Below are 27,998 nucleotides of genomic sequence, written 5' to 3'. Positions count from 1 at the left end.
CATCGCGCCACTCGGCCGGCCCTCCACTTGAATTCTTTTCACCTGAAATATCTGTATCCTGCGACCAGTGACGGGTAACAGTGGTCCCTTTAGGGCAAAGCGACTTGTATCTTTTGGTGCCTTTCCCAGATTCCTTTCCCTCCCTCTGATATGCCTGAGTATCTCTGCAAGAAAATCCAGCTGTGAGGCCTCAGCAGCTGACCTGGCTAAGGCACCAGGCCGTGGTTACACCCCCTCTGCCTCCTTAAGGGAGAGACAGCAGACAGAGGGGCAGGTGGGCAGGAAAGGGCATCTTCTCAGCCAGGGGCATTTTGAAACATGGACTTTTTTTTACATTGACTGATTTTTCTGATGACACATTGGAAACCGTAGAACACAAAGAAGGAAATAAATCACCTACAGAGTGCAGTGGTAACAGCAGAGAGGGGTTAGAATAAGCAGACTACCCACTTTCCTTTCTGAAAAACCGTGGGTGGCCCTGGTTTCTGCAGAGCACTCTCAGCTGCAGCCTGGCCTGGAGGCAGTGACAGCTGGGTGCTCTCGAGTCTGTCCCACCCCCTCCTGCCCGGTTCCCTCCTGAGTGGCAGTCGCCTTGCCCTACGCAGGTCCGAATGTCTTACATGGGTTTGAGTCCTGGTTGAGTCCGCTGCGGGCAGGCCCTTCACTCTGTGCTGCAGTTCAGCAAAAGGGAGTCATGACAGAGCCTCTTGTCTGGTGAGCCTTCTGTGAGCTGGAGCCTGGCACGGTGCAAGTGCCCAGGTTAAAAGAATCCATTTAAAATAGGTGGCCGTGCCACGTACTGCAGCAACCCGGATATGTGGCCTTCCAGCCTCTTAGGAGCACATACGTTCTCCGTAGGGTCTTGACAACACATGGCTCATTTTCCCAGCTGCCGACTATTCTGCTAAATGAACATGCCATCATTTATGTACAGAGCACCTGGACGTTTGGATGTTTTTACTTTTTCGCTATCATAGGTCATGCTGAGATAACCTCGTGTTTATCCTGTGCGCTCTGGGCATGCAGGGCCTCTGGGTGGAAGTGACCGCGTGTCCTGAGTGCGTTTCAGGGGGTGTAGGGATGAAGTGCTGCCCTGTGGGTGTGCGTGAGCCATTGGCCAGGCTGTGCAGAGACCCACTTGAATCAATTCCAGTGATAGGCTGTGCAAAGTGGGACTGGGGGTTGCTGGGAACCAAGACTGCCCTGGAACACAGGGAGAGCGGGGACAGGCCGCCGGGCCAGCTCCTTTCTGCTACCAGGTCACGGGAGGGGAGGCTTGGCTTCTCCTGGGTGGGGGCCGGCAGGGAAGACGTGCAGGTGCCGTCCTTTCATTGGGTCCCTCTTTCAGATACTTTGGGGGAAGAAGCCATCGGAAAAGATTTCAGCCTTTAAAATACCTCGCCTGCATTGTCATCTTTTTTTTTTTTTATCATTCCATTTTAAAGGAGTCTTATTTTTTTTATTTCTTTCTCTAGTAGCAAAATAGCGAGCAGAGTATGGAGGTAGCAAGTTTTTTTTAGGAGATTACACAGATGTCACACCCCACCTCCACGTTCGGCCTGGAGGCGGGAGCCTCTTGTCTGTTCCTCCCCCTGGATCTCGTGCTGCCCTGTGAAGTGCTCGCCTTCTGAGGCACACAGCCACTGCTGGAGGAGTGTGGTCAGACCCGTGTTAACAGACTGGAGGGATAGCAGGCACAGGGCTTGTCACCAGATGACGCATGTGGAGACTGCAGAAATTTAACCGCCGGTGACCGTGGAGCAGGCCACGATACCCTGTCCTGTCTGTGTGGCTGTATGTTAGATCAGTGAGAGGAGCAAGGTGAGTCTCTGGTTTGCCACTCCCAGGAGACCCTGGTCTTTGCTGAGCCAGACAACGTGCTCAGAGAATAGGAAAGTAATTCTGTTCAATGTGGAGCTGTTGGGGACCCCATGTCGCCATCCCTCTGTTCCCCGATTGCCACCCGCTGCCTTTTTTCTCTCCGCGCCTCCAAATTCCATAAACATCTTCTGTGTTTCCTTTTCCTCCATTTTCAAAGTGCCGCTCGGAAAGGGTTGGTAGGAGGCTCTCTGGATAAATGCTGCTGCAGGAAAGCCTGTCTTAACTAGAACGTGCCTCTCTATCAACAGAAAACTTGGAATATAACGTGGAGCCTCAGGAGATCTCGCACCCCGATGTGGGACGCTATTTCTCAGAGTTTACGGGCACTCACTACATCCCCAACGCGGAGCTGGAGCTGCGGTACCCCGAGGACCTGGGGTCTGTGTATGAGGCCGTGCAGAATATTTACAGCGCAGAGAAAGAGCATGTGCAGTAAGTCCGGAGAGGACAGTCCCCGCCGCTGCCATCTTCCAAGAGAGCAGGATTCCGGGAGCAGCCTCCACGGACCCCCCTGGAGCCCCCCCCGCCAGGAAGGCCACTTAACCAGGAGTGCCGCCTGCCTCCTACCGAGTTAGACAACATATGCTGCCCTCCAGCTGCAAAGACAACGCCACTCTCCGCCTACACTAGTGAATTCATTTGAAAGGCACTGTGTTCAGTGGCATGGCTTGTATGCTCGTCCTGTGGTGACCGTTCGTGACATTCTGTCTTCATGAGGTCTCACCGTCGACACTCTTATAACCGTTCTTTTTCCTCACTTTCCATTTGTCTCTTAACATTTGTCTCGGAACACTTTATTTGCTGGACAGATGGGGTTATACGTTTGCAATAATTTCTTTTCTGATTTCTCTGTGAAACACGTGCTAAGTCAGGACTGTTTGTCGTTTACCCTGAATTTAGTTGCTTATTCAGAGGTGAAGCTGTAAGTGATCTTAGCAGCATCTTGGAGATTGAGACGTTAACAGACTAATCATTGACATTTATTTTTTTCTAATATTTGAAACAGATTTTTCAGGCATTTATCGTTTTCTTTATTTGAGTTAGGAGGATAACACAGCTTTCCTTTCCATGGTCCCCTCTTCGAGCTACACTCCTATCTCTATGAATCATTAGTTTTCTAGTTTATTGCATAAAATTCTTTGAGAAAATGCATAGTAATGGCCTTGGTGATGGATTTTAACATGTTCATCTACTATTCCTTCCTTTAAAATAACTTTTTTTTTTCTAGTTTAAAAAATCTACTCCAGTATCATGAGTGGATCATTAATCAGTGATGGGTTCTCTTTATAGTAGGAAGTACAATCTAATGATAAACTGTTTGCTTTTAGAAATGATTCTCTGAGGTCTCCAAAGACAAAATGAGATTTCACTTTTGTAACCAGAAAAAAGAAATAGTGAACCTTAAAAATGAAAAAAAGGAAAAGAGGTTTTGTGCCCCCCTGTCATTCACTTCAAGACCATTTTGAATGTGGCAGGGTAGAAAGAAATAAAATCGCTTTCATTTTAAGAGAGTTTGACCCGTGGGAAAGGAAACTTGAGTGTCATCTGCTTTCTCGAGCCACCCTTGCCATGAGAGCATCAGGATGCAGCCTGTCCTCACGTCCCACGTCTTACTCAGAGCCCACCACTGGCTTCTTTCCCGTGTTAGTAACTGGCGCCAAGGTACCAAGTCCGCATGCCGCTCTGGGACTGCCACCATTTTCCACCTGCCATGCCTCCAGTGAGCTAGTCTTGTAGTTCACCAGCAGAAGCTAACTTCTGGAGTTCGGACCTAGTTACTTTACTTGCTTTTAAGTTTAAAAGAATCCAGTTTCTGTAGTGAACGAGGCTGTAGGGGGGCGGGGATGCAGCCACGCCTTGCTGCTTGTCCCTCCATTTGCATGCAGTATTTTCACACCATATTTGATGACTGCCTCTTGTTTATCCTTTGGAAACCCTGGGGTGACCGAGGTTTGGGGAAGCCGCCTGAGACACTTAATAGCAAGTGACAGCTGTTTAGCAGTTATTAGCAAAAGACGGGGATTTGGGCACCCAACTCCTTCCAAGCCTGAATTCGCTGTCGTCCAGTGTCCATGTTTCTCGTCCGTCCAGTCCAAAGGCAGACGATTTGGACTTGCATTTGAAATTGTGACCACTCACAGCGCCCGGCCTACCCAAGGCTGGGGGTTTTTACACTACTCTCCTCTAAAGGTGAAACTTAGAAAACGTGGAGTAACTATTAACGAGATGCATTACTAAGAAACTGTGGAGCATGCTGCGCGTTACAATTGTTGGTTTTCTGGTTTGATTCCTTTTTTCTTAAGAGTAACATCCAAGCCACGAAAGATGGTTTTACCTTTACTGACCCAATGTAAATATGTATCTAGACAGTTTTTAAATGTGTTTCCCCGTGAATGCTTCATTTGGCTCCCGGAGGCCTGTCTCACCTGTGTAAGTTGGTATTTGGGCACTTTATATTTTTCTAAAAACGTGTTTTGGATCCTGTACTCTAATAAATCATAAGTTTCTTTTAAAAATTTTTCCAAAAGTTTTCAGACCTGTTATAAAAGTAGAACTTTCACAATGTTAAAATATTAAATATTTGGGTATAGTAACTTCTCTTCAAATGAATGCCGAGATTTTTTTTTTTTTTGTACAATGATTAATAAATGGAACTTATCCAGAGAAACCGCACAAATGGCATGCCCGATTTCATTCCAGAACAGAAAGCCCCGCCACGACAACTGGCAAGCGTCTCACTTCTTTTTTGGTCAAAACAGGCAAACGTGCTCTGCTGTATTTTTCTTATTGTTGGTAAATGAACAGGGTACCGTTAGACTATGATTTGCCTGCCACACGTGAATTTTGTAAGCTCGGTAGTCATCCTAAGAGTATCTGGTTCTAATGCAAAGACTGCAGCTTTTCAATCATGTGAAAGCATGTGTTTGTAAAATGAGCATTGCAAACGTTTTGGGGGGGGAACCCCGGTTCGTGATGTGTTGTGGACCTGAGAGCTGGGTGACCCACCGCATTCCAGAATGCCCTGCGGAGGCCCGCTGCGTGGCGATGTCACTCATACTGTGGAAGGCAAAGACAGTGGGCCAAACGGTCACCAGTTTCCTCCCCTGCAGTGCTTCTCAGAGCCCGTAATGTGCTGCTGTGCACTGCGACTTCCCAAGAGGACAGCGTGGTGTGCCGGCCGTGTCTGCCTGACTTCTCAGACCCTGGAATACACCGCCCCTAACACGCACACGCACACCCCGCATCCCTGTGGTCCAGCGTTTGCAGACCCGCTTTGGGAAATGCTGTCTCCGTGCGGCAGCAGTTATGTCCAAAACCCGTCTGCCTTATCGTCAGCCCAGGCTTGCCAGGCATCTCGTTGGAAAACATGATCCATCTAATTGGATTTCAGAAGGCCGGCTTTATGTTGTCTCTGCCCGAACCCCATCGTAGATCTCCGTTCTAAGTGTATTAACAGCCAAAATGTTTTCTTGGGAAAACCAGCATTAAATAGTGTTGCTAAATCAGTTTAACATTTTGCAATGCCTACTGAACCTCTTGTTCTAATTTTCAAATGTCTCCGTCTTCATGTAGTAAATGGAGCCGTGCTCTCAGGTTCTAGACTTTTTTTCTCCTGCTACCATCGGAGTCCCTTTGCTGTAAAGGGGAAATATTTCTTTCTCTCAGTCCATATTCCGGGTATGGGAAATTGGAGTACCAGCAGCTTTTGAATTTGAGAGGTTCTTGTGGCCCTAATAACCCAGATGTGGCGCTCACGTTTGTCTGTTGTTTCTCGGAGGGAAGGGGAGAATGTTCACCTATATGAAATGCGGAACTTGGCTGTGTGGCGGTTTATTTTTGGAGACATTAATAGCTGTGTTGCATGTTCTTACTTTGTATTGCGTGCTTATGTTGAGCCCGGCACTGCTGATAGTCCTCATGGCAACCCTACAAGGCAGAGCCAGGTAGTGGATATTTTTTGCGAGCTGCATACGGTCTCTGTTACATATTCTTCTTTGTCTTTAAAAATGTAAAAAAAAGACAAAAAAAACAAAAGCATTCTTAGCTCGAGGGCTGTCCAGAAACAGGCCACAGGCTGGATGTGGCCCGAGGGCCGTGGTTTGCTGACCCCGGCTGACATTCAGGCCTGCCCGGCATCCTGCTGCATAGACGGGGCACCGAGACCACCTCCCTGCTTGTAGGTGGGAAACCTGCAGTTTGACAACCACACTACCGATGATTCTAGCAACTACCTCGCTATGTTTTTATCCTTTGCCTTGCAGCAACTTTGACTTGTAATGTTTCAGTTCTGAAAATTTAGAATCTTGGGCGAAAAAGGACATTCCTTTGGTGATTAAAATGATGTGCAATTATAGCGTAAATGTACTATGGCCATTTAGCAATGACTGTATTAGGGTAATGCTAGTTCTGTAATAAATAGACCCAAAAATATACAATGGCTCGAACACAAAAGACCTTTCTTGCTCAGGGAACTGGGCAGGGGAATGGGTGGGCAGGGTGGCCCTTGGGCCCCAGACTCAAGGAGCTTCTACTGTCTGCAGTGTGTGGTTTCCACGAGCACCCTGGGGCCGTTTTCCACCCAACCTGAAGTGGGGACTGAGCCTGGAGGGACACGTCTGGGCCAGCTGCCCAGGCCGGGAGTGGCACTTACCACTTCCACTCACATTCCTGGGAATGAACAGGAAATTGGGTAGCAACCATGGACCACTGTCTCAGTCCACTCCGGGTATTTCTCCCATGGTGGGACACCCCACTTCCCAGGGAGGCAACTGTGTGAAGTCAGGCTGGCTGTGGTGACCAGCATTGCCCTTGTCATTGGTTCAGTCCAGAAATGTATCGCTGACTTCTGCCACAGCATGACCACCAGGCAGTGGGGGTCATTCCTTACAGGTCGCGCTGCTACCTTAAATCCAGTCTCTGTGACAGATGGCGTGGGAGGGAAGGAGACCTGACTGGGCAGGCTGCATCTGTCACTTCTGCCCCAGCGGCCAGAGCTCAAGGCACAGACCCACAGCCTAAGGCCAGAGGGGGCTGGGAAGTGGCCTCCTGTGTGCCCATGGGGGAAACAAAAGGTTTGGGGCGCCGCTTTGTCTGTGCCTCTCACCTGGAGCCCACTTCCTGCCTCCTGCCCAGAACTCAGTTCTCAGGCTACACGGTCCTGTCCACCGTGGCTTCTTGGGGACCAGCCCTCTTCCAATTCCCATTTGCTGGTGAAGCAGGGACAGCACAAGTACAATGAAAACTCCCATTTGGGAAAAGTAAGACACAAGCCACTGGGTTCTTGTGACAAAATACTGCTGGGTGGGCGTGGTGAAGACCCGTGTGGTGGGAATGGGGGGGTGCATTCTTCTAGAGGCACCCCCTCAGTTCCCCATGCCTGAGCCTGCCCTTTGGGACGAATCCTCCCTGGTGACATCACACGTGGGTTTGGGGAACCCCCTCCCTGGTAGCTGTGCAACCTTCACGGCCCACTCCCTGCCTGGTGCAAGGTTGGGGGCCAGTCCTAGACTACAACGAGCTTGAGATCCCTCTGGCAACGATTCCCTCAGAGATTTAGCAGGATACTAACTTATCTGTGCCAGGAATCGTTCCCGCCCAAAGTTCTTTTCCAGAACTTTCCAGTCCGCTGTATTTCCTTCCTTCTCTGTCCCGTGCCCCTCTGTTCCCCCTGACTTAATGGTGGCCTTACCTTAACCTGGTTTTAGCCAAAGCTGAGACTCACTGTTTAGCAGCCTCTGTCACTCAAAGTGACTTTCACCCTCATCCCACGTGTTGCCTTTTTCAACATCAGAAGCTGGGGTTTCTGACTCTTCATTTTAGTTCATTTTTGCCTGAGCTCCTGTCATCATTCCTTGCTATCTGCCCGCAAAGAGTGACCAACACCCCATTTTCTGACTCTCCCAACTAATTTCCCTAGATGAGCAATAGCACCAGAGACGCCACCATGCAAGTTGTAAGTGACGATTTTACCAAGGACTACCCCCAAACACAGCTCTCCAATCTCCCAGCCTGCCTCTCCCAGCCTGCCGTGGGTGTCTCCCTGCCCCTGACTGCTAAGCTGACACCATAGAGTTGAGGTTTTTGTCACAGTGGTTCTCCCTACAAGGGTTTTTTGGTTGTTTGAAAGGGGACAGATGTTTCCATAGGAAGTTCCACTTCCTGTTTGGCTGTGCAGACCATCTGAGGAGGAGGATGTCAGCATTTCTGGGGGAGTGGAAAGAGCTAAAGCAAGTTGTTTGGTGAACTTAGGAAAAGAAATTGTACAGAATAAAGGGAAGACATTTGGAGGCGAACCAGTGGGACAATCTGCATTACCGAATCCTTGCATGGTTAGAAGTTCTGTCTGCTCGTAAAATGACAGAATTCTTAATGGACATTCAAGGCATTGCATTTGGGAGAAATGACAGAGCATTTTGAATGAGTTCATTGTTTTTCTCCAAAGGACTCTTCATCTCAAGGTTCTGGAATTCTTTAATAATCGACCCCTTATTATATGGTGATGTTCACAGTATCTCTTTACCATCCTCCACCCCGGCCTTTCTCAACCTCTTTTCACTGCTCCCCCCCGCCCGCCCCCAGGAGCCTTGTTTGAGACCTTTTTTTTTTCTAAACTGCCTTGCCCCGTGAAATTGTTTCGACTTCTTTTTAAATTGGGGTGAAATCCATATAAAATGAACCATTTTAAAGTGTACAACTCAGCGGCACGTAGTACGTTCACAGTGTGTGCAGCCATCACTCCTTTCTCGCCCCAGGACCTTTTCTTCGCCCCAAAGTAAAATCGCTGTGCCCGTTAAGCAGCCACTTCTCAATTCCCCTTCCCTCAGCGCCAGTCTCCTTTCTGTCTCTGTGGATTTGCCACTCATCTGGACATTTCGTCTAAGTGGAATCAGACAATATGTGGCCTTTGGCGTCTGGCTTCTATCACTTACCACCATGCTTTCGAGGTTCATCCATGTTGTAGCGTGAGTCAGTGCGTCATTCCTTTTTACGGCTGAATGATACTCCATTGTCTGAATGGACCACAATTTGTTCATCCGTTCAGCTGTTGATGAACACTTGGGTTATTTCTATACCGTTTAGCTCTTGTCAGTAGAGCTGCTGTGAACCCCATGAAATGTTAATACCCCAGATAACTATGTATATCTGTTTGGCATTGTATGTATATCTGTGCATTAGACATTAAAAGAGTAATCTTTTATTCAGGGGAGTTTTTCCACTCCCCCCAAGAACCAGTTTTGCCCTGTGGGGGCAATATTACCCCATTGAGAATTCAAGTCCCACCTGGGAGGTGGCATTGGGTAGAGCCGCTGTCTGTTCCATCTCACTGGCTGACCATGGCTATCTTGTCCTTGAGTGTCTTTTAATGTGGCCATCTTTGTACCAGGAGCTGTCGTGAATATAGGAGAAGTACATTTCTGTCACCTAGCAATGTTAAATGTATATTCTAAAGACCTTTTTGTACAGGTACAGTAATACCTTGGTTTGCAAGCATAATTCGTTCTGGAAACAAACTACTCGTATTGCAAGACATCGTTCATTGACCATGTTAAAATCTATTAGAAATTGTTGCTCGTCTTGTGGAACACTCGCAAACCACATTACTCACAATCCAAGGTTCTGTATATGCATTGTGTAATCTTTGCTTGACTTGACTCCAGAATCTCCTAGAGTCTGTCCAAGGAAGAAAGGAAGGGAGGGAGGGAGAGAGGGAGGAAGGAAGGAAGGAACCCAACCCTGATTAGTTTGAGTTATTGCCTCTTATAAAGTGGGATAAAAGAACGTGCAGTTATAAGCCTTTCTGGGTCGTGGCTACCTTTGTACAAAACTGTCCTAAATTGCCTTCACAAGATGAGAGAAGATGAAAGCTAGAGGCCCCCTTAACATCAGCTGCCAGACCGTTCCTTCCCGGTGTCTTACAAATAGAAATACTGAAGCCCGTGGCGGTTGTGACTTGTCTGGCTCTTGCCACTTAGCTTAGAACTTAACTGAAGTGAGGTCTCTACTGCCCCCCAGTTGCTCCCTCTGTAGGGTTTTCTTGCCCTACAGGAAATGTGTTGCTAACAGTATCATCCCTTATTATTGAGGATTCAGAACCTTGTTATTTCTTCATCGCCAGCTGTGCTGAGGCCACTTTGAACCACTCTCAGTCCCCTCATGTTTGCTTTGTTGAAGGAAGAGGAAGAAGTCCTTCCCTCATCATCTCAGCAGCCTGTGCTCTTGACATTTGGGGAAACCCAATTCAAAACCTACAAAGACTTTTTCAAGGAAGTTGCTTTTTTTTCTAGTTTTACTGAGGTATAATTGGTATACAAAAAACTGGATGTATTTAATGTATACAGTTTGGCGAGTTAGGGCATATGCATACACTGGTGTCACCATCACCTCGATCCAGGTGATAAACATATCCATCACCTCCCAAAGTTTCCTTGTGTCCCTTTGGGGTTTCTTGTTTTTGTTTGTTTTGTTTTTTTGTTTGGTTTGGGGGGGGCGTGTTTTTGTTTTTCGTTTTGTTTTGTTTTTGTGGTAAGAACATTCAAGATGCGTCCTACCCTCATAACACAATTTTAAGTGCCATAATTCAGTCGACTGCATTGGCCAAGAACATTGATTGGAACTGAGGAGTAAGACCCCATCTAAGGTTGGTCTGGGCTGCGTGTTATTTCTGGGTGGGACAGCATGGGCCTCAGCAATTCAATTTGCATGTGCGCAGGACGTAAGGTCTCTCTTCTGAGCCTGCCTCATGCATGAATGAGCCAGTGCCATCCTGACTCACTGAGAACTGTCGTGCTCTCGCCTCTACCCCTCTGCTTTAAACGTCTGCCCTTCTGGCCCACTCAGGGTGCATAGCCAGTGACGTGGCTGTGCCAACAGCTGCTTCTTGGAAGCAAGCCAGCCAGTTACGTCTTCCGTCTTTAATGCTGTTTAATACAACTCTCCGCTTCCAGACTGTGGCATGGGCTTTTGTTTTTCTGAGCACCATGTAAAAGAAATGTGCTTCTATGCATGTCACTCTCTTCAAAGAGCTTTCAGTTTTTAGAGACTTCAAAGCATTCATCTTGAGAGACCCAGCCGGAAGTCTTGTAAAGGACTGGAGATATTGCGTGCTGGGGCTCAGCCAAGTCTGTTGTTCTCAGCTGATACCGTCCCCCAAACCTTTAGCTCTGCGCATGCGCGTTTGAATCCGGTTGGGCCCGTTGTCTGTGAGCACTTGGTGTGGGTGGCTGGGTCCGAGGACACGGCTCTTCTCTGTTGCGACGGAGTCTGTTCATCTGCTGTCGGGACCTGGACCTCCTAATGTGGAAACCATGGTCAGCAGAGGTTTATAACCGAAGGGAAGTCTCCTCTGGGCTCAGCCGGTTCCATGCGTGGGGGGATTTACACTTGAGGTGGCCATCAGTGTGGTGTCCTGGCTGTTGAGACCCAGCCTGGCTCTGGGCAGCAGGAGTTCATCCATCCCAGTTTGGTTGGCATCTTTCATTCCATGTTCAATGAAACACGGGAATGTATTGTGTGTTTCCTTCTGCTTGGGGGAGGGGGGCTTGCTTTTCTTTCTTCCAGACCCCAGTGGGAATGTAAGGTGTGAGCCCCTGAGGTGAGTATTCACACTCACTCCTGTCCGCATCCATAGCAGCTGACACATAAGAGGCAGGCGAACGCTTCCAGAATGTTAGATGAAGTCATTCACCTTCCTGTGACTGAATACTCTTTGCCAAAAAACGCAAGCATGCCACACTGTCAAAACTCACACGCTTCTCAGCCTTTATTCTGTGCCAGCCGTGGATGGACTTGCAATGATCCCCGTTTGACACATGAGGAAACTTCAGGCTCAGAGATGTTGAGTAACGTGCCCAAGATGACACAGCTAACGCGTAACGGGGCTCAGAGCCCAACCCAGCTCTGCCTGACTCCAAACCTGAGCTGTTCTTTAGAACTGCAATAGACCCAATGTTTGTGTCTCCCGAAATGCCTGTGTTGAAACCTAACCCTCAAGGCGATGGTATTAGGAGGCGGGGCCTTTGGGAGGTGATGAGGTCATGAGAGTGGAGCCCTCATGAGTGGGATTAGCGCCCTTATAAAAGGGACCCCAGAGAGCCACCTCACCCTTTCCACCATGTGAGGAAATAGAAGCTAGCTATCTATGAACCAGGAAACAGGACCTCACCAGACACCGACTGCTGGCACCTTGATCTTGGACTTCGCAGCCTGCAGAACTGTGAGTAATAAATGTCTGTTGTTTAAGCCGCACAGTCTATGGTATTTTTGCTATAGCATCCCCAACAGAGTAAGGTAACAGCTCTGCGAATGGAATTTAACTCCTTATCCGTCTGATAGACTAGAATAAGGCAACCCTCCCTTATAAAGTTGCCTACAGTTTTCATTGATCTCACTTGTAACAAAATTCAGCGAGTGCAGGTTGGCTGAGTCAGCGAGACTCAGAAGGGTGGGCTCAGGGCACACACTCCGTGACCTTACGCCAGAGCGCGCTTCGTATGTGCCTCGTCAGTTTGCCTTTCCAGGGATCAGAAGCTGCCAGCCAAAGATGTTCAGAGGACCACCTATTGATTTCTTGGTTTTTCAAGAATAACACACACACACACACACACACACACACACACACACACACACTCACACATACTTACAGAGGGTGCCAAAAAATTGTATACACATTTTAAGAAAGGAAAAAGCTTGTATTAATTACGCTGATGGTAACCACTGTGAACATCTCTTGTCATTGCAGAAGTCAAACGTGACTTGTATTCGTCTTTTGTTATCAGTATATACTGAGTATGTATTACAGTTTTAATATAGTTTTTCCCTTTCTTAAAATGGGCATACATTTTTTTGGCACCCTCTGTATATGTTATTTATCAACAGCTAAGATTTCCTCCATGTGTGTTAGAACTTCCACCTTCCTTGCTGAAATTGTCTGAGCACCGTTTACTGTTTGCTAGCCTCTTTGGTTTGGTTTTGCCATCCGCTGGGAGCTGTGGGTGGACAAGCTGGTGCTGACCAGAGAGGGCTGGTTTGGGGTCTGAGACGGGCAGTTCTGTGATATTCAGAGCAGCAATCCCAAAGTGAGTCCCGTGGGAGGGAGGCAGAATTCCCCCGGCAGCATTGTGCCCTGGTAATAGAGACAAACGGATGATTCCAGGGTGAGGAAGGTGATGGGATCTGGGGCAGATATTCTGTAATTTCATCTACTAGCTCTAGACTCTGCTAAGCATCACTGTCTAGGCAAGGTACACTCTGCACGTGTTACCCACCTGTCTAGATTGCACAGCAGCCGAAAGCGAACCTCACCGCCAACCTTAAAAACGCTCTAAGCTTCTAGCACTCTACGGCCTGCCAAGAGAAAACGGCTGAACAGGGAGCACCCGGAGCCAGGACGGAGCAATTCGCTGCACACGGTGGCCCAGGTGTCCTGCCAGCTGGTCACACTTCCCAGGCTACGCTGTCCCCTCCCAGGCACCAATGTTCCCATTTGGGAACAAGACAGAGGGAGAGTGGTAATTTTCCATCCTCCTTCCCTGGGTGACTCAGAAGAAAGAGAAATCTGTTCCCAGCTGGTTTTACTACTCCTGTCATTTCTCTTGCCGAGCCGCATGGAGCGAAGGCTGGGAGCGATTTGTCGGCCCCACGGCCCCTCCTGATCATGATCTGCCCCCCTCACCACCTTCGGAAGGCTTGCATCTGCCAGGGGCCCCCGTTTGCCTGGAGAGGCTGTCTCTCTGTTGTTGTATTTGAAAGGAAAACGCCACTGCCTCTTGGTCGCCCAGTGACGAGTGGCGTTCAGGAGGCTCGGATGTGAGGTTTTGGTCACGCACTGCTGCCTTATGGAATGTGCCCCAGATCCGCAGAACATAGCAGGCTGGGAAAAGTCACACGAGCGAGGCTGCGTCTGCCAAAATACTATGTTTGGGATATCGTTTGTGGATCAAAACGTGGACTTCCTCGGCTCCAGCAAGTGACTCACAAGAAAAAGGACACAGTTCTCCTCCCATCCCCCATGCACCAGGACTGGCTATTTCTCACGTAGGCCTAGAACCATCTGGGTGCTGGGAGTGATTTGCCATGTCCACCACTGGTGGCTGTTGCAGGCACGTGGAGGCGGTTGACTCACTGAGTAAATCAGAGGGGTCTTAGGAGAGAAATCGGTTATGTGGCCTCATCCCCTGTGAGGGAATTGGACCCCTCTCTCTCCGGAGGGGTCTGCTGCGTCTCCAGTGCAGATGAAACTCCTCTGTTCCCCGTGGAAATGAACGAAGGGTTCACCACCCCTTCTCCCACTGTTCACAGTTCATTGCCAGGTCCTGCTGAGGGGACCGTGTGAACCTGGGTCCGTCCCTGCTGCCACCACCGTGGTCCAGGACACCTTTGCCGCCTGCCTTGGAAGTGCAGCTGCCTCCGACCTGACCTTTCTGAAATACGTGTGTCCTTCAGCTACTCGCTGACTTGATGGCTTCCCGGCTGCCCTGGAAGATCAAGTCCAAACTCCTCCTCCAGCAAGCAGACTGTGTGTCAGCTGGAAATTACAGGCTGCCTGACTTCCCTACGCGCGCCTACCTCTGGGCCACAGCATAGGCTGTTCCCTCTGCCAGGAACACCCCACCCCCACCGCCCCTGCCCAGCCCTGGTTCTCCATGCAGTTTCAACCCCGTTTTCTCCTGTTTGACTCCTCTCCTTCCCCGGCTGGGTGGGGCATGTCTGCATCAGAGCACGTGCCACTCTGAATTTTCATGTCCTGCCTGTGTGCCCCCAAATGCTTTGAGCTCTGTAAGGCAGGCACAGGCGGCTGGGTCACCATTCTATGTGTATTTCCTGCACCGAGCATGGTGCTTGGCATTTGCTAACTGAATGGAGGGTGCCCTCATATGTTTTGAACGAAGCTGGCATCAAGTAGAAGAAATACTTTTAGAAGGAAAAGGGAAGAAACCATCCATTTCAAGAGCTGCCCCCAAACTGTTCCAGACATAGAGACCCTAGTGATGGGGTACATGTACTGTCTTTGCTTTATGTGTGTGCCATCTTCCCAGCCAAAGTGTTGTCACCTTGAGGGCAGCTGCCTCTCTGTCTTTTAAATAATGAGGCTTATCACAGGAAGGCAGGAGTTGACACACTTTTTCTATAAAGGGCCAGGTAGTAAATGGTTTAGGCTTTGCAGGGCCCACAGTCCCTGTTGCAACTCCTCAGCCCTGCTGTTGTAGCGTGAAAGCAGCCATAGACAGTACAGAAATGAATGGGCATGGCTGTGTTCCAATAAAACTTTATTTATAAAAACAGGGGTCAGCCACAGTTTGTCAGCCCCGGCAGTGAGACACTCGGTCATGTGGTCTTTTTCTAGTCCCACTTTCTTTTCCTAGGTCATCCTCATGTGCTTAGCACAATGCCAAGGGGATACTAGGCACTCGGGAACTAGTTGGTGATTGGTTGAAAATACATCACACAAAACCAGGTATCTGATTGGACCCAAGGGCAGCGTGCACTTTGGTTGCCCGTTCAGTAGCCATTTCTCCTTCATTCTTATGAACAGAACCCAGACTTGGTTCTGGCAGCAGTGTACCTAGCTCCAGGATACAAACTAACTGTGAGTGGTTCAAGCCAAGCATGGTTAACTCAGTTTTCCAGTGATTGGCCTGGGGAGAGGGGGTCTGTGACTCAATCTGCCATACATTAAGTCTGCAGAAACAGCTTGATAAGATTTTGCTCCCTGAAGAAAGGAGGGAACCTTTTCATTCTGCCTCCTTTCTTCCTGATTTGAATGCTGTCAAGAGAGAATGTGATGCCTGGTGCTGCTGCAGCCAGATTGCAGCCATGAGGGGAAGGCCCAAAGAATTTCAGAAACGCCAGCCTGGAGCCCCAAGTTTGCTGAACTTGTGTAACAAATCTTGAAATGCCCACTCCAGCTTCTTGATAAGAGGGATAATACCCGTCTGTGATGTTTCCACCAAGTGTTCTTCACTTGCAGTTGAACAGATACTAAGTAACGTGTATATTATATATGTTCGTATACACACATGTTCATTGGTACAAAGACAAGACAGCTTAATGCATTTCCTCCTGCTGTGACTTCCCATTCTTGAATCATTTCCCTGTTTACTTTCCAGTTAAATATGCAGAATTCTTAAGGGAAAGTTTTGCAGTGAAAGCCTAGGTACCAGGGAACCAGAGACCTGAGGAGCCCAGCGGGGATGAGCCATCTGTCTCCTCGTGTCCGTCTTAGGGAAGCCAAACTTGTGCACTCCTTCTGCATTTTAGATCCAAGAACTAGCTGAACAAAGTATGGCACAAGTCAAAGTATGGCAAAGAGGGACACAGCCACCCCCCAGGAACAGGAGTTCTTAATCTGACAGCCCATATTTAAAAACTGGCCAGGCTGCCTGTCTTCAGAGGGACCCTTTCCTCAGATGATGAGCTGGTCGTTGCTTCGCATTTTGTGTTCTCCATGGCAGGCCCTGGGCTGGCTGCTGTGTGTACGTAACGTGTTTCATCTCTGTACTAACTACTAATTCTTCTGGGGATTAAAGACCCAGCTAAGGAGAGCTCTGTGCCCACCTCACAAGTTGGCGCTCCCCACCTAGTGCAGAATGCTGCAAATGGCTCTTTGGCCAGGAAGGAGGAATTGATTTTTCCAGGGACCTCAGCCGAACCCTAATTATATTCATTATGCTGATGGAAGATTCCAGGTCCCCTTCGCCCTGCACATGGGGTACTGGTCTCAAAGCCAGGATTCCCTCCAGTGACAGATATCCTAATTTGCCCGCAATTTGAATCTTCAGTCCCCGCTTTTCCTCAGAGCAGCACCATGGAAGTAGGTTACCTGCCTGTACTGACCTCTGCCCGCCTGCCAGGGCCATGACTCGTCTGCAGGACTTTCAATGCACCCTGCTGGCTGTGCACCCCCTGCTCCTGTTACTCTTGCTGGCATTCCAGAGAAGGAAGAAGCTGGTGTGAGTCCAGGACAGCCGAGGAGGATTTTCCAGAAAGAAGAATTTAAAACTGGTCTTTGGAGGATGAACCGACAGGAGAAGGAAAACTTGTCCAGGAAGGGGAATTCATTCTAGTCTGATAAGTGAAATACTAGCTGCCCCCTATTGAGTGCTTTGCATTTGATCCTGTCCATCATCTGGTGGGGGCCAGCGAGGGGATGATAAGGCCAGAAATGGGGTGAGCAGCCCCTTGATAGCTAAGAGCCACCAGACTGGATGGGGGCCGGGGAGAGGCTGGCCCTGGGGGTCATGTCACTCCCTCCTGGAGCCGGCAGGAGGCTCTGGCCCTGCTGTGAGTTCAACCACATGTGTTCCATTGCGAATGTGAAAACACGTGGGAAACACCTGGATAAAGTCTCCGATGGTGGGTCACCGGGCAGTGAGTTACTCCGGAATGCCTGGGGTGAGGGGGGCGAGGCAGGTGGAGATGCAGAGTGTCCGGTTCTCCCAGGCACCTGCTCCCTGCGAGGACATCAGCAGAGCCTCAGCGTCCACTGAGAGAGAGAGATTTACACGCAAACAACCAAAGCTAGTCCCCAGAGGACCTGTGCCAAAGATGAAGTCCTGGAAGGTGTGTAGGGAGGACCCGGTGGAAGCCGGGAACCCTCCAGCCTTGACCCACCTTGGAAGTCAGCTGGTCTTGGAGGGGCTGCCTTATGCAGGAGGCTGAAGGTCACGGCACCTACCCTCTTGGTGAGGTCGCTGCCTTTAAAAAGCTATGTCATGTAACCCTCATGCTACTCTGCAGAGTGGATGCTATGACTATATTCGTAAACCCATTTTATAGATGAAGGGACTGAGGCTCAGCGAGGGGACACCAAGCTCCCAAGCTCTCAAGACAAAAGCAGCAGGTGGCGGAGGAGGATGGCTCCCCCAGTGGTTTCCAGGCGGTCACTGGTTCACAGATAGGGAAGTCCTGCTGGTCTCGCTTGGGTCTGATTCCCGCCCCCTGCCCTAGGGGGCAGCAGAGCTCCGTAATTGACAGTGAGCTTCCCAGCGGAACAGACGCTGATTCACACATGGCTTCTGTTACTGAGAGAGCGTGGGTAAGTCATTTAACCTGGAGGTGGGGCCTCCGTTTCCTGTGGGTGAATTGGAAGAACAGGACTTCCTCACAGAGTACATCTCCCAGGGGCAACACAGACCCGCAGAGGGCTCACCTGTGCTCCTCTAAACCCTGAGTGGTTCATTCAGTTCTTTTACTTTCGTCGCCCTGGTTACATAAAAGTTGACAGGCAACGAGAAACCAACGTGACTTCTCCAAGGTCACATGACCAGTAAGCGGCAGAGGCAGGATTTGAACCGAGGTCCTCCAGCTGCATTGGAACGACTCCACCAGAACTACCCCCGAAATCGCTTAGGACTTGGTGCGCAGCTCAACACAGAACGCAGCCTGCCAGTTAGCTGTTATGACGAAGGGGCCTGGTTCCAGGGCAGCAGGTAAGGTCAATTGACGGAGGTGATCATAAGTGACGTTATCACAGTATTTACAAGGTTCACGGGGGAGGGAAGGCGTGTCCACCACCGAGACTCTTGGAACGTCTTGCATGCAAGACATAAGTACTTAGTCAGCGGCCTGCACACGGCAAGTTTCTAACTTATTTATAAAAAGCCTCCTGAAGTCTAGAGACATCTACCTACCAGGCGGAGGTGTGTTCTTGAAACTAAGAATAGCTGCCAAGGCCTGACAGGAGAAGCTTTCTGGTGACATCAGAGTGGCAGCCCCCTCACTCCCAGCCAGCAGCAGCAGCAGCTTGGGGTGGGGGTGGGGAGACATGGGTTTTCTCCAGCTTAGCTCCAGCTGCAGGTGCAGGCTCACCCTGTTCCTCCTGGGAGGCTGCATGAGCCTTGAGTAAGGTGTAGGAAGGGGGCCAGGTGACACCCCAAAACGAGCAGGCTTTACCTCGAGTCTGGAGGTTTCTAACCTGTCACTTCTCGTCCCCATCATCCCACTGTTTGCTGATCGCTGGCCACCCGACCTGACCAGTAGAATGGAGACAAAGAGCAGAGGTCAGTAGGGGACTTATACCCTTGTGACTTACATCCTTCCCCCAGCAGTGGGAGGGCATAGGTGCCTCCATCCTGTTCACCTGTGGGGGCCTCTAACAAGTGGGGGCCCCAGGCACCTCCCCACTCACTGCACACCCACAGGGGGATTCTCAAACACCCCCCCCCCGTTTGGGAGCTCCCCATCTAAGCGAAGGAGAGCTCCAGTGGAACGTGCTGGAAGCCCCAGCAGGTGACCACTGACTCCTTCTGAAGTGAAAATAAGTTTTGGGGAGAGAGTACAAAGATTAAGTCCAACTGAGGTTGAATTGTGGTTCCTGCCAGAAACGGGGAGCTTTTACTGGCAATATCAGAGGGGCTGAGAGGAGGGGAGAGAGGAAAGGAAAAGGGAACTGTTTAAATGGGTTAATTTAAAATACTGTAATGACATCTTGCCATCTGCAAGTGCTCAGGCGCGGTGTGTTACTGGTATGTTATTGAACGTGTGCATTTATGTCTTGTACATATTTACAGCACAGGGTTGAGTGCATAAAGCTGCAGTGCTTCCACCCTTAGGCTCACTAGGGGGGATTTTGAGGGTAACTGTGGCTGCCCGTGATTTTGACCTTGCACCCTGGCTCTGGGAACCTTAGCCTGCTAGGCCTGTTTCCCCCTTTCAAAAGCGTGGTTTTGCCTTGACATCTAGCAGGAGCCTGACAAGTCATCTTTTAGAACCTCATCACACCTGACTTGCGTTCACCCACGCGCTTTGTCTTCAAGGGAGGGCAAAGGATATGAAAGCCAGAGGAGAGAAGCAATTGGCCCAACGTCACACTGACATTCTCCCCAGATCCTAATGTTCTCTTTACCAGGACTGTCCCTACAGAGAGCGGCCCCAAATGCTCCCCAAGTCCAAAGAGGCGGAGGGGAAGCGACTGGCGGCCAAAGAGAAGCAGCTCTGTGGTGCCACCTGTGAGCTGTCCCTGCCGGCAACACAGCCCTCAAGGCTGACGGGCCACCCCGTCTCTGGGATACGGGGTTAATGAGCTGCGTCTTTCAGCACAGCTGCCAAGCACCTGGTCTCAGCCCAAGGTCATCCCCGGACTCTCCAAGAAAACACTGAGCCACATGCACAGTGACACCAGGTTGCAGAGGAGTCCCAGCACCGCCCTGATGTGATTTGTGATTCTCCACCCAGGAGGCACCTATGCAAAAACACCAGCACCTGAGCCCTCACCCTGAGGGATTGCTTGCATGCTCCTGGGACGTACCACACAGGTGTGCTTTGAGTACTCCCCAGGTGGGTCTCATTTGCAGCGAGGGGGGGGAGCCGCAGTGGTTCTCAAACCCGACTGTATTGGCATCACCTGTGGGACTGAAGCGCCGATGCCTGTCCGATTTAATGGGGGTCTGGAGTGTGGTCTGAGCATTAGAAGTTTTAAACGCTCCCCAGGTGGTTCAAAGGTGCCTGGGCTCTTGCTTACCCCCAATCCCCCATCACTACCATGCAGAGGGGCTGCCCGAGGTTCTCCAGTCCCCCCAAAAGAGACTTAAGTCCATGGTCCTGCTTCTAAATCTGTCTCTGTGTCTCCAGAAAATTCTGTTCTTGATTTCTGAATGTCAAGAACCAATCCAAAGTGATAAGTCTCTGTTTGCACCTTCCTGACTAGGAAATACAAGCTCAGCGTGGGCGGCGTGAAGGCCCTCCCCCTTCTCCACAGCTCTGTAGACAGAGGACAGGGGACTGTGCTGTCACCCAATCCCCAGGCCCCATCCCTCATGTGGACGGTCCTAGCCCATCAGTCCCATGGACACACTGCAGGATCTGAGCCCACAAATCCCCCCTGGGCATTTTGGGGGCAGCACCAGGACTGTCTCACTTGTACCCTTGTAGTCTGCCTTGGCCACCCTGGTGACCGAGGTCCCCTGGAAGGACCCCTCCCAGCATGCGCTCTCCTGTTTGCGCTGACCCGCAAACCCACGGGAGCCCAGTGGTGCCAAGTTCACTCCTGACTGCGCCCACCTCCGTCTCCCCAGAAACGGACAGGCCCTCTTCACCATGTGACATCTGGTGGCTGGGCTTGAGGCCCGGGTTCCACAAAATTCACGAGGCACAACCTCTTTGGGCCTGTCTATACTCTTGACAGGCCAAGGGGCAGGCACCAAATTGTCCTCATCACAAGCTGAGCACAGCGTCCCTCTGCAGACTCCCCCAGGCGTGTCAGCTGGAGCGGGGAGACTGCCTTCTACCCAGCCCCGCCCCCCACCCCCAGCCAGACATAACCAGGACCAGCAGCTGTCCCTAAACTGGCCAGGTGACCAGAGTCTCACCCGCTGGTGACAAAGCACTCCCCATGTGCCAGCACCACGCAAGCACATCGTGTAAAGTCTCGTGCCCATTTTACAGATGGAGACAAGGATTCCAGGGGTAGTCATTGCCTAAGGTCAAAGGCAGGACCTGAACCCAGATCTCCAACGTCACCCTCAACCTCTACAGCAGAGGCTCAAATCGGAGAGTACATGGAAAGCACCCCCCATGAGTCGATCTCCGTAGGCCCCCGGAACCTGCATTTTAATACAAGAATGCAGGAAGCCCTGACAAAAATGGCCAGGGACCAGCCTTGCAGAGTCCCTCCCCTCCCACTCCCTGAGTCTCAGGACCTGTTCTAGGCCCAGCCATGCTCGTCCTCGCTGCATGACCTTGACCCCTCTGAGGTTCCTTCTCTGTGAACATGAGAGGGTTGAGCTAGCCAGCTCCGAGGGGCTCTTCAGCGGGCCTCGAGCCTCCCAACTTGGATCCTACCCCATGTGATGAGGGGAGTGAGGGAGGGCTCCCCTTCTCTGGCTTTCTGCCCCCCAGCAGGCCCGTCTGCCAGGTCAAACAATGATCCCTGTCCCAGATTTTCACCTGCTTCGACAAGCAGTCGGGGACCCAGAAGCCCCCCCCCCCAGACATCTTCCCCCACCAGCTGTCCTGGAGTCTCTGGCAGAGAGGACGGTCCCACTGCTTGACGGCCTTGAAAGAGCAGCTGGGAAGCCTCCTGACTTCCCTTCACACCAGCTCCTTCCTTCGTGAAGGGCAAGGCCGGGGCTACTTCCCATCCTGCGCTCTGCATGCAGCCGGCCCCCGGGGGAGCTGCGAGAGGCAGCTGAGAGTGGACCTCTGGGAAGAGCGCAGTCAGCAGGAGCAGGCCCTGGGCTCTGCTGAGTCAGCGTGGCCTGGGGCTGGCGGGGCTCCCTGCCTCTTCCCTCCACTGATCCCCAAGCCTGCTGTTGCCCTCCATCACCGTCTGCCCGAGCTGGCCCAAAATGGTAGGTGCCTGCTGCCTCGTCTCCCAGGTAAGCCCCAAATTATTGACTCCGCTAGCTCTGAACCCCAACATATATTTAGCATCCTGCCTCACAGGCAACTCAGCCCAGCCCTCCCAGGAGTGAAGGGAGAAGGAAAAAGGGGCACATGGATGTGCCTGCCCCCTCACCCCCACTCCCTGGCTGGGGAGGTGCTGGTGGCACTGCCCTGCTGTCAGTGCGTCTACCGTCCCCAAGGCAACCGGTTCAGCCTCCAGTCCCAGCCCTGTCATCTGCTATGCACTGGAGCTGGGGGCTTGCTGAAGGCCAGGAAGCCAAGGGGACAGTCAGTAGTAGCTGAGAATGTGCCAGAACCTGCTTGTCCTCGTGGCCTGTGCCCATTTGTGGCCACGGAGGTAGCCCTTTGAGAAGGGGTCTCCCTGCACCCAGGTGTGGCGCTTGTTCCCACAGATGCCTGGGGACAGTGAGGCCGTGAGAAGCCAGCAGCTCGGTCCACAGGGCCTCTAACTGCCCCCCGCACAGTCCTGGATACCAGCCTGCAGCACCTTTCCTCAGAGAACTTGGGGGAGTTGCCAAAGGAGCATTGTGTGAGCACACCCAGCCCCCATCTTCTGCCCCAGATGTTGGGGTGGTGCAGGTTTTTTCCTATGCGGTGTTTAGATGATGCACATCAGAAACAACTGGGACCCTTGTTACAAATGCCTATTCCTGGGCCCCGCCTTTTACACGAGGAATCCGGAGGCACAAAACCCTTTGAGAATTATCTGTGTGGCAGCCCAGAGCTGTGACTCTGGTGTCACTTCCCTGAGCCCTCAGTTCCTTGTGCTTATAAGGGGGGGTACAAAGAATGCACACCCCACAGTGTGGTCTTAGGACTCAGTGAGGGGATACAATATGGACAGTGCTCAGCACTCGGTGAAGGGCATCTCCTGGGTTATTACTCAGTAACAGAGTGAAATTGTGGCAAGCGGATGGCGCAGATGGAAGCAGCAGATTTTCCATTTTCTTCCATTTTTTTGCCAGCCGTGTAACCTTCAGTGGAGACAGACACCTCCGAGAGGTAGGGCTGGTTCGTGGGTCAGGGCTCTGTCACTTACTGTGTGAGCTCGAGCATGGGATTTGAGCCCCTGTGAACCTCCGTTTCCATCTCTACAAAATGGGAATGCTAAATTGCCCAGTCACCGACCACGTGGCTGTGATGGCTGAACGATGATACCCTTTAAGGAAAGCCACGTAGTTACATAGACACTGCCCCCACCCTCTTGTAGTCCCCTTGCTCACTGCCCCCACACCTGCTTTGGAAGCAAAATGTATAGAAGGGAGAATGACACGCCAGCCACTGTGTCCTCCTGTCTCAAAATGTGGCCTTCACAGGGACTCCCACAGATCCTGTGACGCCAATGTCACAGCAGCATTATTCACGATGGCCAAAAGGCAGAAACAGCCCATGAGTCTGTAGAGAGGTGAATGGATACACAGAATATGGTCTGTGCAGACAATGGAATATGATGTGGCAATAAAAAAAAAAAGAAGTCCGAACACACGCTACCATGTGGATGAACCTTGAAAACATCACGCTAAGAGAAACAAGCCAGACACAAAAGGTTACATACTCTACGACTCCACTGATAGGAAATGTCCAGAATAGGCAAATCCATAGAGACAGAAAGCAGGTTAGTGGTTTTTAGGGCCAGAGAGAATGGGGGGTTGAGGGGTAATACGTAAAGGGTATATAGGGTTTCTTCTTGTGATAATGAAAATGTTCTAAAATTAACTGTAGTGATGGTTGGCACAACTCTGGGAAAATACTGAAAACTGCTGAATTGTACACTCTAAATAGGAGAGTTACATGGTATGTGAATTATATCTCAGTATAGCCATTACCCCAAAAAAAGACCATCGGAATCACCTGGAGTTCTCATGACAGATGCATTCCTGGGCCTCCTGAGTCAGAACCTCTGGAGAGGGGCCCAGGAATCTGAGTTTAAATTAGAACTCCAGGTGATTTGCATGCACACACAACGTAAAGAACCATCCCTCCAGGAAGACAGACTGGTCAATGCCGTGTCCTTGGCACGGGGGTCTTGCCAGGGGCCACCCAGCCTGTATTAGTCTCCTATCGCTGCTGTAACAAATGACCACAACACAAACATATTATCTCACTGCTCTGGGAGTCAGGAGTCTGAAGTGGGTCTTACTGGGATAAAATCAAGATGTCAGCAGGGCTGGGTTCCTGCTGGGCCCTTGCATTTCCCAGCTCCCAGAGGACATCTGCATTCCCTGGCTTGGGGCCCCTTCCTCCAATTCAAAGCGAGCAATGACCTGTAGCGTCTCTCACATCACGTCATGTCACTCTTGCCTCTGACCCTCCTGCCTTCCTTGTGATGACATTGGGCCCACCCAGATAACCCACGTTCACCTCCCCATCTCACGGTCACCTGATTTGCGACCTTAATTCCCTCTTGCCGTGTAACACCACATATTCACCGGTTCCAGGGATTAGAATGTGCACATCTTTCGGGGCCGTTATGCTGCCTTCCTTAGAGTCAGCTGCTTAATGGTGTAAGATGCCTGTCCCCACATCTCAGACAGTAAAGAAAAGTAACCCACCTACCGGGGCTGTTGCCCTTGTGCCTGAGAAGAGGTCCCCGCAGACCCCTCTACATACTGATCATCACTGTCTCCTTCCACAGCCCACAGCCCTCTGCAAAGCCTGCCCCACGCTCCCTGTAAAGCGACGGCGAAGTTAAAATAGATTTTGGGCTCCTGCCACCTCTTTCTGCTTCTCTGGTAAGTTTTATTTCTCGGACAGCAATGCAGAGTTTGAAGCCCATCCAGGGACAAACTTCCATCTGCCCCCTGCAAGTTCCAGTAATAGGTCAGTATTTATATAAATAATAGAAAACATGCTCAAGCCACCCTCCCCAAAGAGCTCCTGTCTCCTATTTTTAGGCGGTCAGCCCTCCCACCTATAGCCCTGCCCGTCCCTCCGTGGTGGGGCTGAGAAGTAGATGCTGGTGCCTGCGGTGGGAGGGGGCACAGGTATTCTAAAATCCCCTTGCAGAGATCGCTCTCCCAAGACAGAAAAGGGTTTTCTAAGAAGTGGGGGCAGGACTGAGGTTCAAGTGTGAGTTCTGTTTATTTGTCTCACCAGGTGTTGTGGGGAAGAGGGGCTCGAAGAAGGAGGAGAGACAGGCTGGCTGTCCAATCCTTGATCCCATCCTCCCAGGGAGGGAATGACCCTCCGTGGAGGGTGTGCTCTGTGCCGGCCGTTGCATTCGTGCTGAATCTTCTCTATAACGATGGGACTGTGGACAGATTATACAGATGAAACTATCTCCTGCAACACCCCAGGTTAGCTTGAAAGACCAGGGTGCCTCGGGTGAGAAAGGATTCGTTAAAAGAGAACTTTAATTCCAAGTGCAGATGGGGGGCGGTTCTTCTCTGATTCCGTTCACACTGAGACCAGCGAGATCAGCATCAGGAACCCGAGTGAGCTGGAGAGAACTGTCCATGTCAGAGCCGAGACACTGGCATAAGCCACCCCCAGGGTTTCCCTGCCTGGACATAATTCAGGAGAGCATCGCTAATCCTCACTTGTTTGAAGTGGTTTAGGTGTGCTCTTCTTTGAGTCAGAGGCTGAGCCAGATGGCACTTGGAGTCCCCGTAAATTTCTTGGAGCCGGCAAGCTAAAAAATAAAGGAGTCTTGCTGCTCCCAGAAGTTGCCAAGCCTTAGGAATACCCCCAAGCTCGGTGGTTAGAGGGACAGGGGAGGGAGCCAGGTGAATGCTAGGAACTGCCATTTACCCAGCTTCACACCTGCACCCTGATTCTGGTTTACGACCGGACCCGTTCTGAAACACCTTGGTCTTCCCATCCATAAAATGGGCGTGTGTTGGGTGCCTCGCCTCCAGGCTCCCGCAGCAGCCGGCTCCCACTGGTGAGCCCTTTAGTGATGATGGTCTGTTCACGTCTCTTTCCTTCCAGACTCTGGGATCCCTGAGATCAGGGACTGACTCCTCCACTGTCATGTCTGAATTCCTGGCACTACGTGAATGAATGAATGAATGAATGAATGAGTAAATGAACATGAATTATGACAACAGTCTACTGCAGTTGTCTCAGACCTGCTTGGAATAGCAAAGTGTTACACATTCAGGAACTTTGCAAGCCCCAGTTGTTAAATTATTGGTAGCTTAAAACTGACCACAGTGGGAGTATTTATGCCAGGCCAATCGGCAAATGCTACAAATCAGGGCTCCCGTCGCCTTTTTTTCAGAGCCTGGTTATCAGCATGCTGTGGGGAGCACTTACCATGCCAGGCATTGTGTTAAGCACTTTACATTTATGAATCCACAACCACCATTTTTATTGCCTTTCACAGATGGGGAAACTGAGGCCCAGGGAGGCGAAGGCACTCACCCAAGTGTGACTCAGCAGCCTTCCCTGACACGAATGTGGGAGAGGAAGGAAGACCATCCTCGCCGCCGTCTCTGGGCTCAGCTGCCCGTCGTGGCCTCACAGGTACCAGCCATTCTCAACGTGGCTGCTGTTTTTAATCAGCTCCTCTGGGAGGAGAGACGCAGTTGCCTGGTGACTAAAGTGTTTTCTAACCCTCAGGAAATCACGCTGTGCGCCAGGAAGATAAAGATACCACACAGGGTGCCCCTCGTCCAGGGCCCCAGACAACAGATCCCATCAGCCCAGCCAGACCCCATGCAAAGTTCCAGACCTCCTTTGTGACGCCAACAGAGCTAGGGGTGGGATTGAATTAAAACGGTGACGTCCTGGAACAGGCAGCAGCGGGCTTTGTGTGGAGAGAGCCCCACGGTGTGTGTGCATCACTGCCAGAGAAGGGGGGCAAAGCCCAGGCAGGGCCACCCAAACTCACTACATCTGTCTACCCAGTATTTGCCTTTGGGACCACAAGTGGGGACAATCATGGCCTCCCCAAAACTCAGCTTAAGGGATAATAGAGTCCCCAGGGCCCATTCTGGCTTGAACATTCCAGATTTCTGTGGCCCTTGTGGACTCCCCTGCATAGTCACCTCCTGTGGGTGGGTCTCCCCACTCCTCCAGGACTTCCTCAGGAGTGCAAGTGTGGCTCCTGGCTCTTCCTGGGTGAGGCTCCGGGACCCAGCCAGAACCCTGAGCACAGTTGGCCCTTCATAAATGTGCAGGGACTAAATAAATGAACCAACGATAGAACCCACAAATCATGCCTTGGCGTCTCCGCCCTCCTGCTGCCACAGGAGCTCCAGATTGTTTCTCGAAACCCTGCATCAGGAGTAAATCTCCCTGGGTCAGGTCATCACACCCCAGCCCTCCTCTCTTCCAGCTCCCCCGCCGACTGGCTGACTGGCAACGGTGGCTTGTTTGGCAGCAGACCCAGGAGGGCGGATGGGGGCCCTGGGATGGCCGCTGGGAGGAGGTGATATCTAGATTGAGATCTGAAGAGGAAGCTCAGGCCATAGGAAGAGGGAGGGCAGGGAGCCTCAGGCAGATGGAACCGCGTGTCTGGGAGATGACAGCGCCAGTGCGGCTGTACATAATGTTGACCCAGTAGCAGGTGATGGAGTAAAGGTGGGCTCCCCCACCCCATACACTAGGGGGCCTCTCTGTGGTCACCTGAAGGGCAGAGCAAAGCACACCGTCCCAGGGCCTTTATCCCCACCCACCTGCGCTGTCTCTGGCTCTGGGAGCCACCAAGGGGAGGAGATGCAGTCGCCAGAAGGCCGGTTTCTGTTTCCCCAGCCGAAAACCCCATCATTGAATCCTTGAATTATTTAATAAAATTCCAGGAACCGATATTTTAAGGCAGAATAAAATTGTTC

At 51.0% G+C, this 27,998-nt stretch overlaps 2 protein-coding genes across 10 annotated transcripts in view; both read left to right on the top strand.

Moving 5' to 3' along the window:
* FBXO21 (F-box protein 21) overlaps positions 1-25,399 on the top strand; it is a 59,469-nt gene extending 34,070 nt beyond the window's left edge. For 2 of the 3 annotated variants that reach the window (XM_019641586.1, XM_019641585.1), the window contains exon 12: positions 2,130-6,314. In XM_019641586.1, coding sequence (XP_019497131.1) covers positions 2,130-2,317 — 188 coding nt within the window. In that variant the 3' untranslated portion in view covers positions 2,318-6,314. Of the gene's footprint in view, positions 1-2,129; positions 6,315-24,856; positions 24,954-25,317 lie in introns of those variants that run through there. The other variant, XM_019641587.1, reaches the window with a different exon arrangement.
* Positions 25,371-27,998, top strand: part of TESC (tescalcin) — a 68,478-nt gene continuing 65,850 nt past the window's right edge. For all 7 annotated transcript variants that reach the window (XM_019641593.1, XM_019641594.1, XM_019641592.1 and 4 more), the window contains exons 1-2: positions 25,371-25,517; positions 26,549-26,688. In XM_019641593.1, the coding sequence (XP_019497138.1) occupies positions 25,466-25,517; positions 26,549-26,688 (192 nt within the window). In that variant the 5' untranslated portion in view covers positions 25,371-25,465. The remainder of the gene's footprint in view (positions 25,518-26,548; positions 26,689-27,998) is intronic.

The sequence above is a fragment of the Hipposideros armiger genome, unplaced genomic scaffold (assembly GCF_001890085.2).
Source record: "Hipposideros armiger isolate ML-2016 unplaced genomic scaffold, ASM189008v1 scaffold_62, whole genome shotgun sequence".
Classification (NCBI taxonomy): domain Eukaryota; kingdom Metazoa; phylum Chordata; class Mammalia; order Chiroptera; family Hipposideridae; genus Hipposideros; species Hipposideros armiger.
Note: the sequence above shows the minus strand (reverse complement) of the source record. Positions and strands in the feature narration are given on the sequence as shown.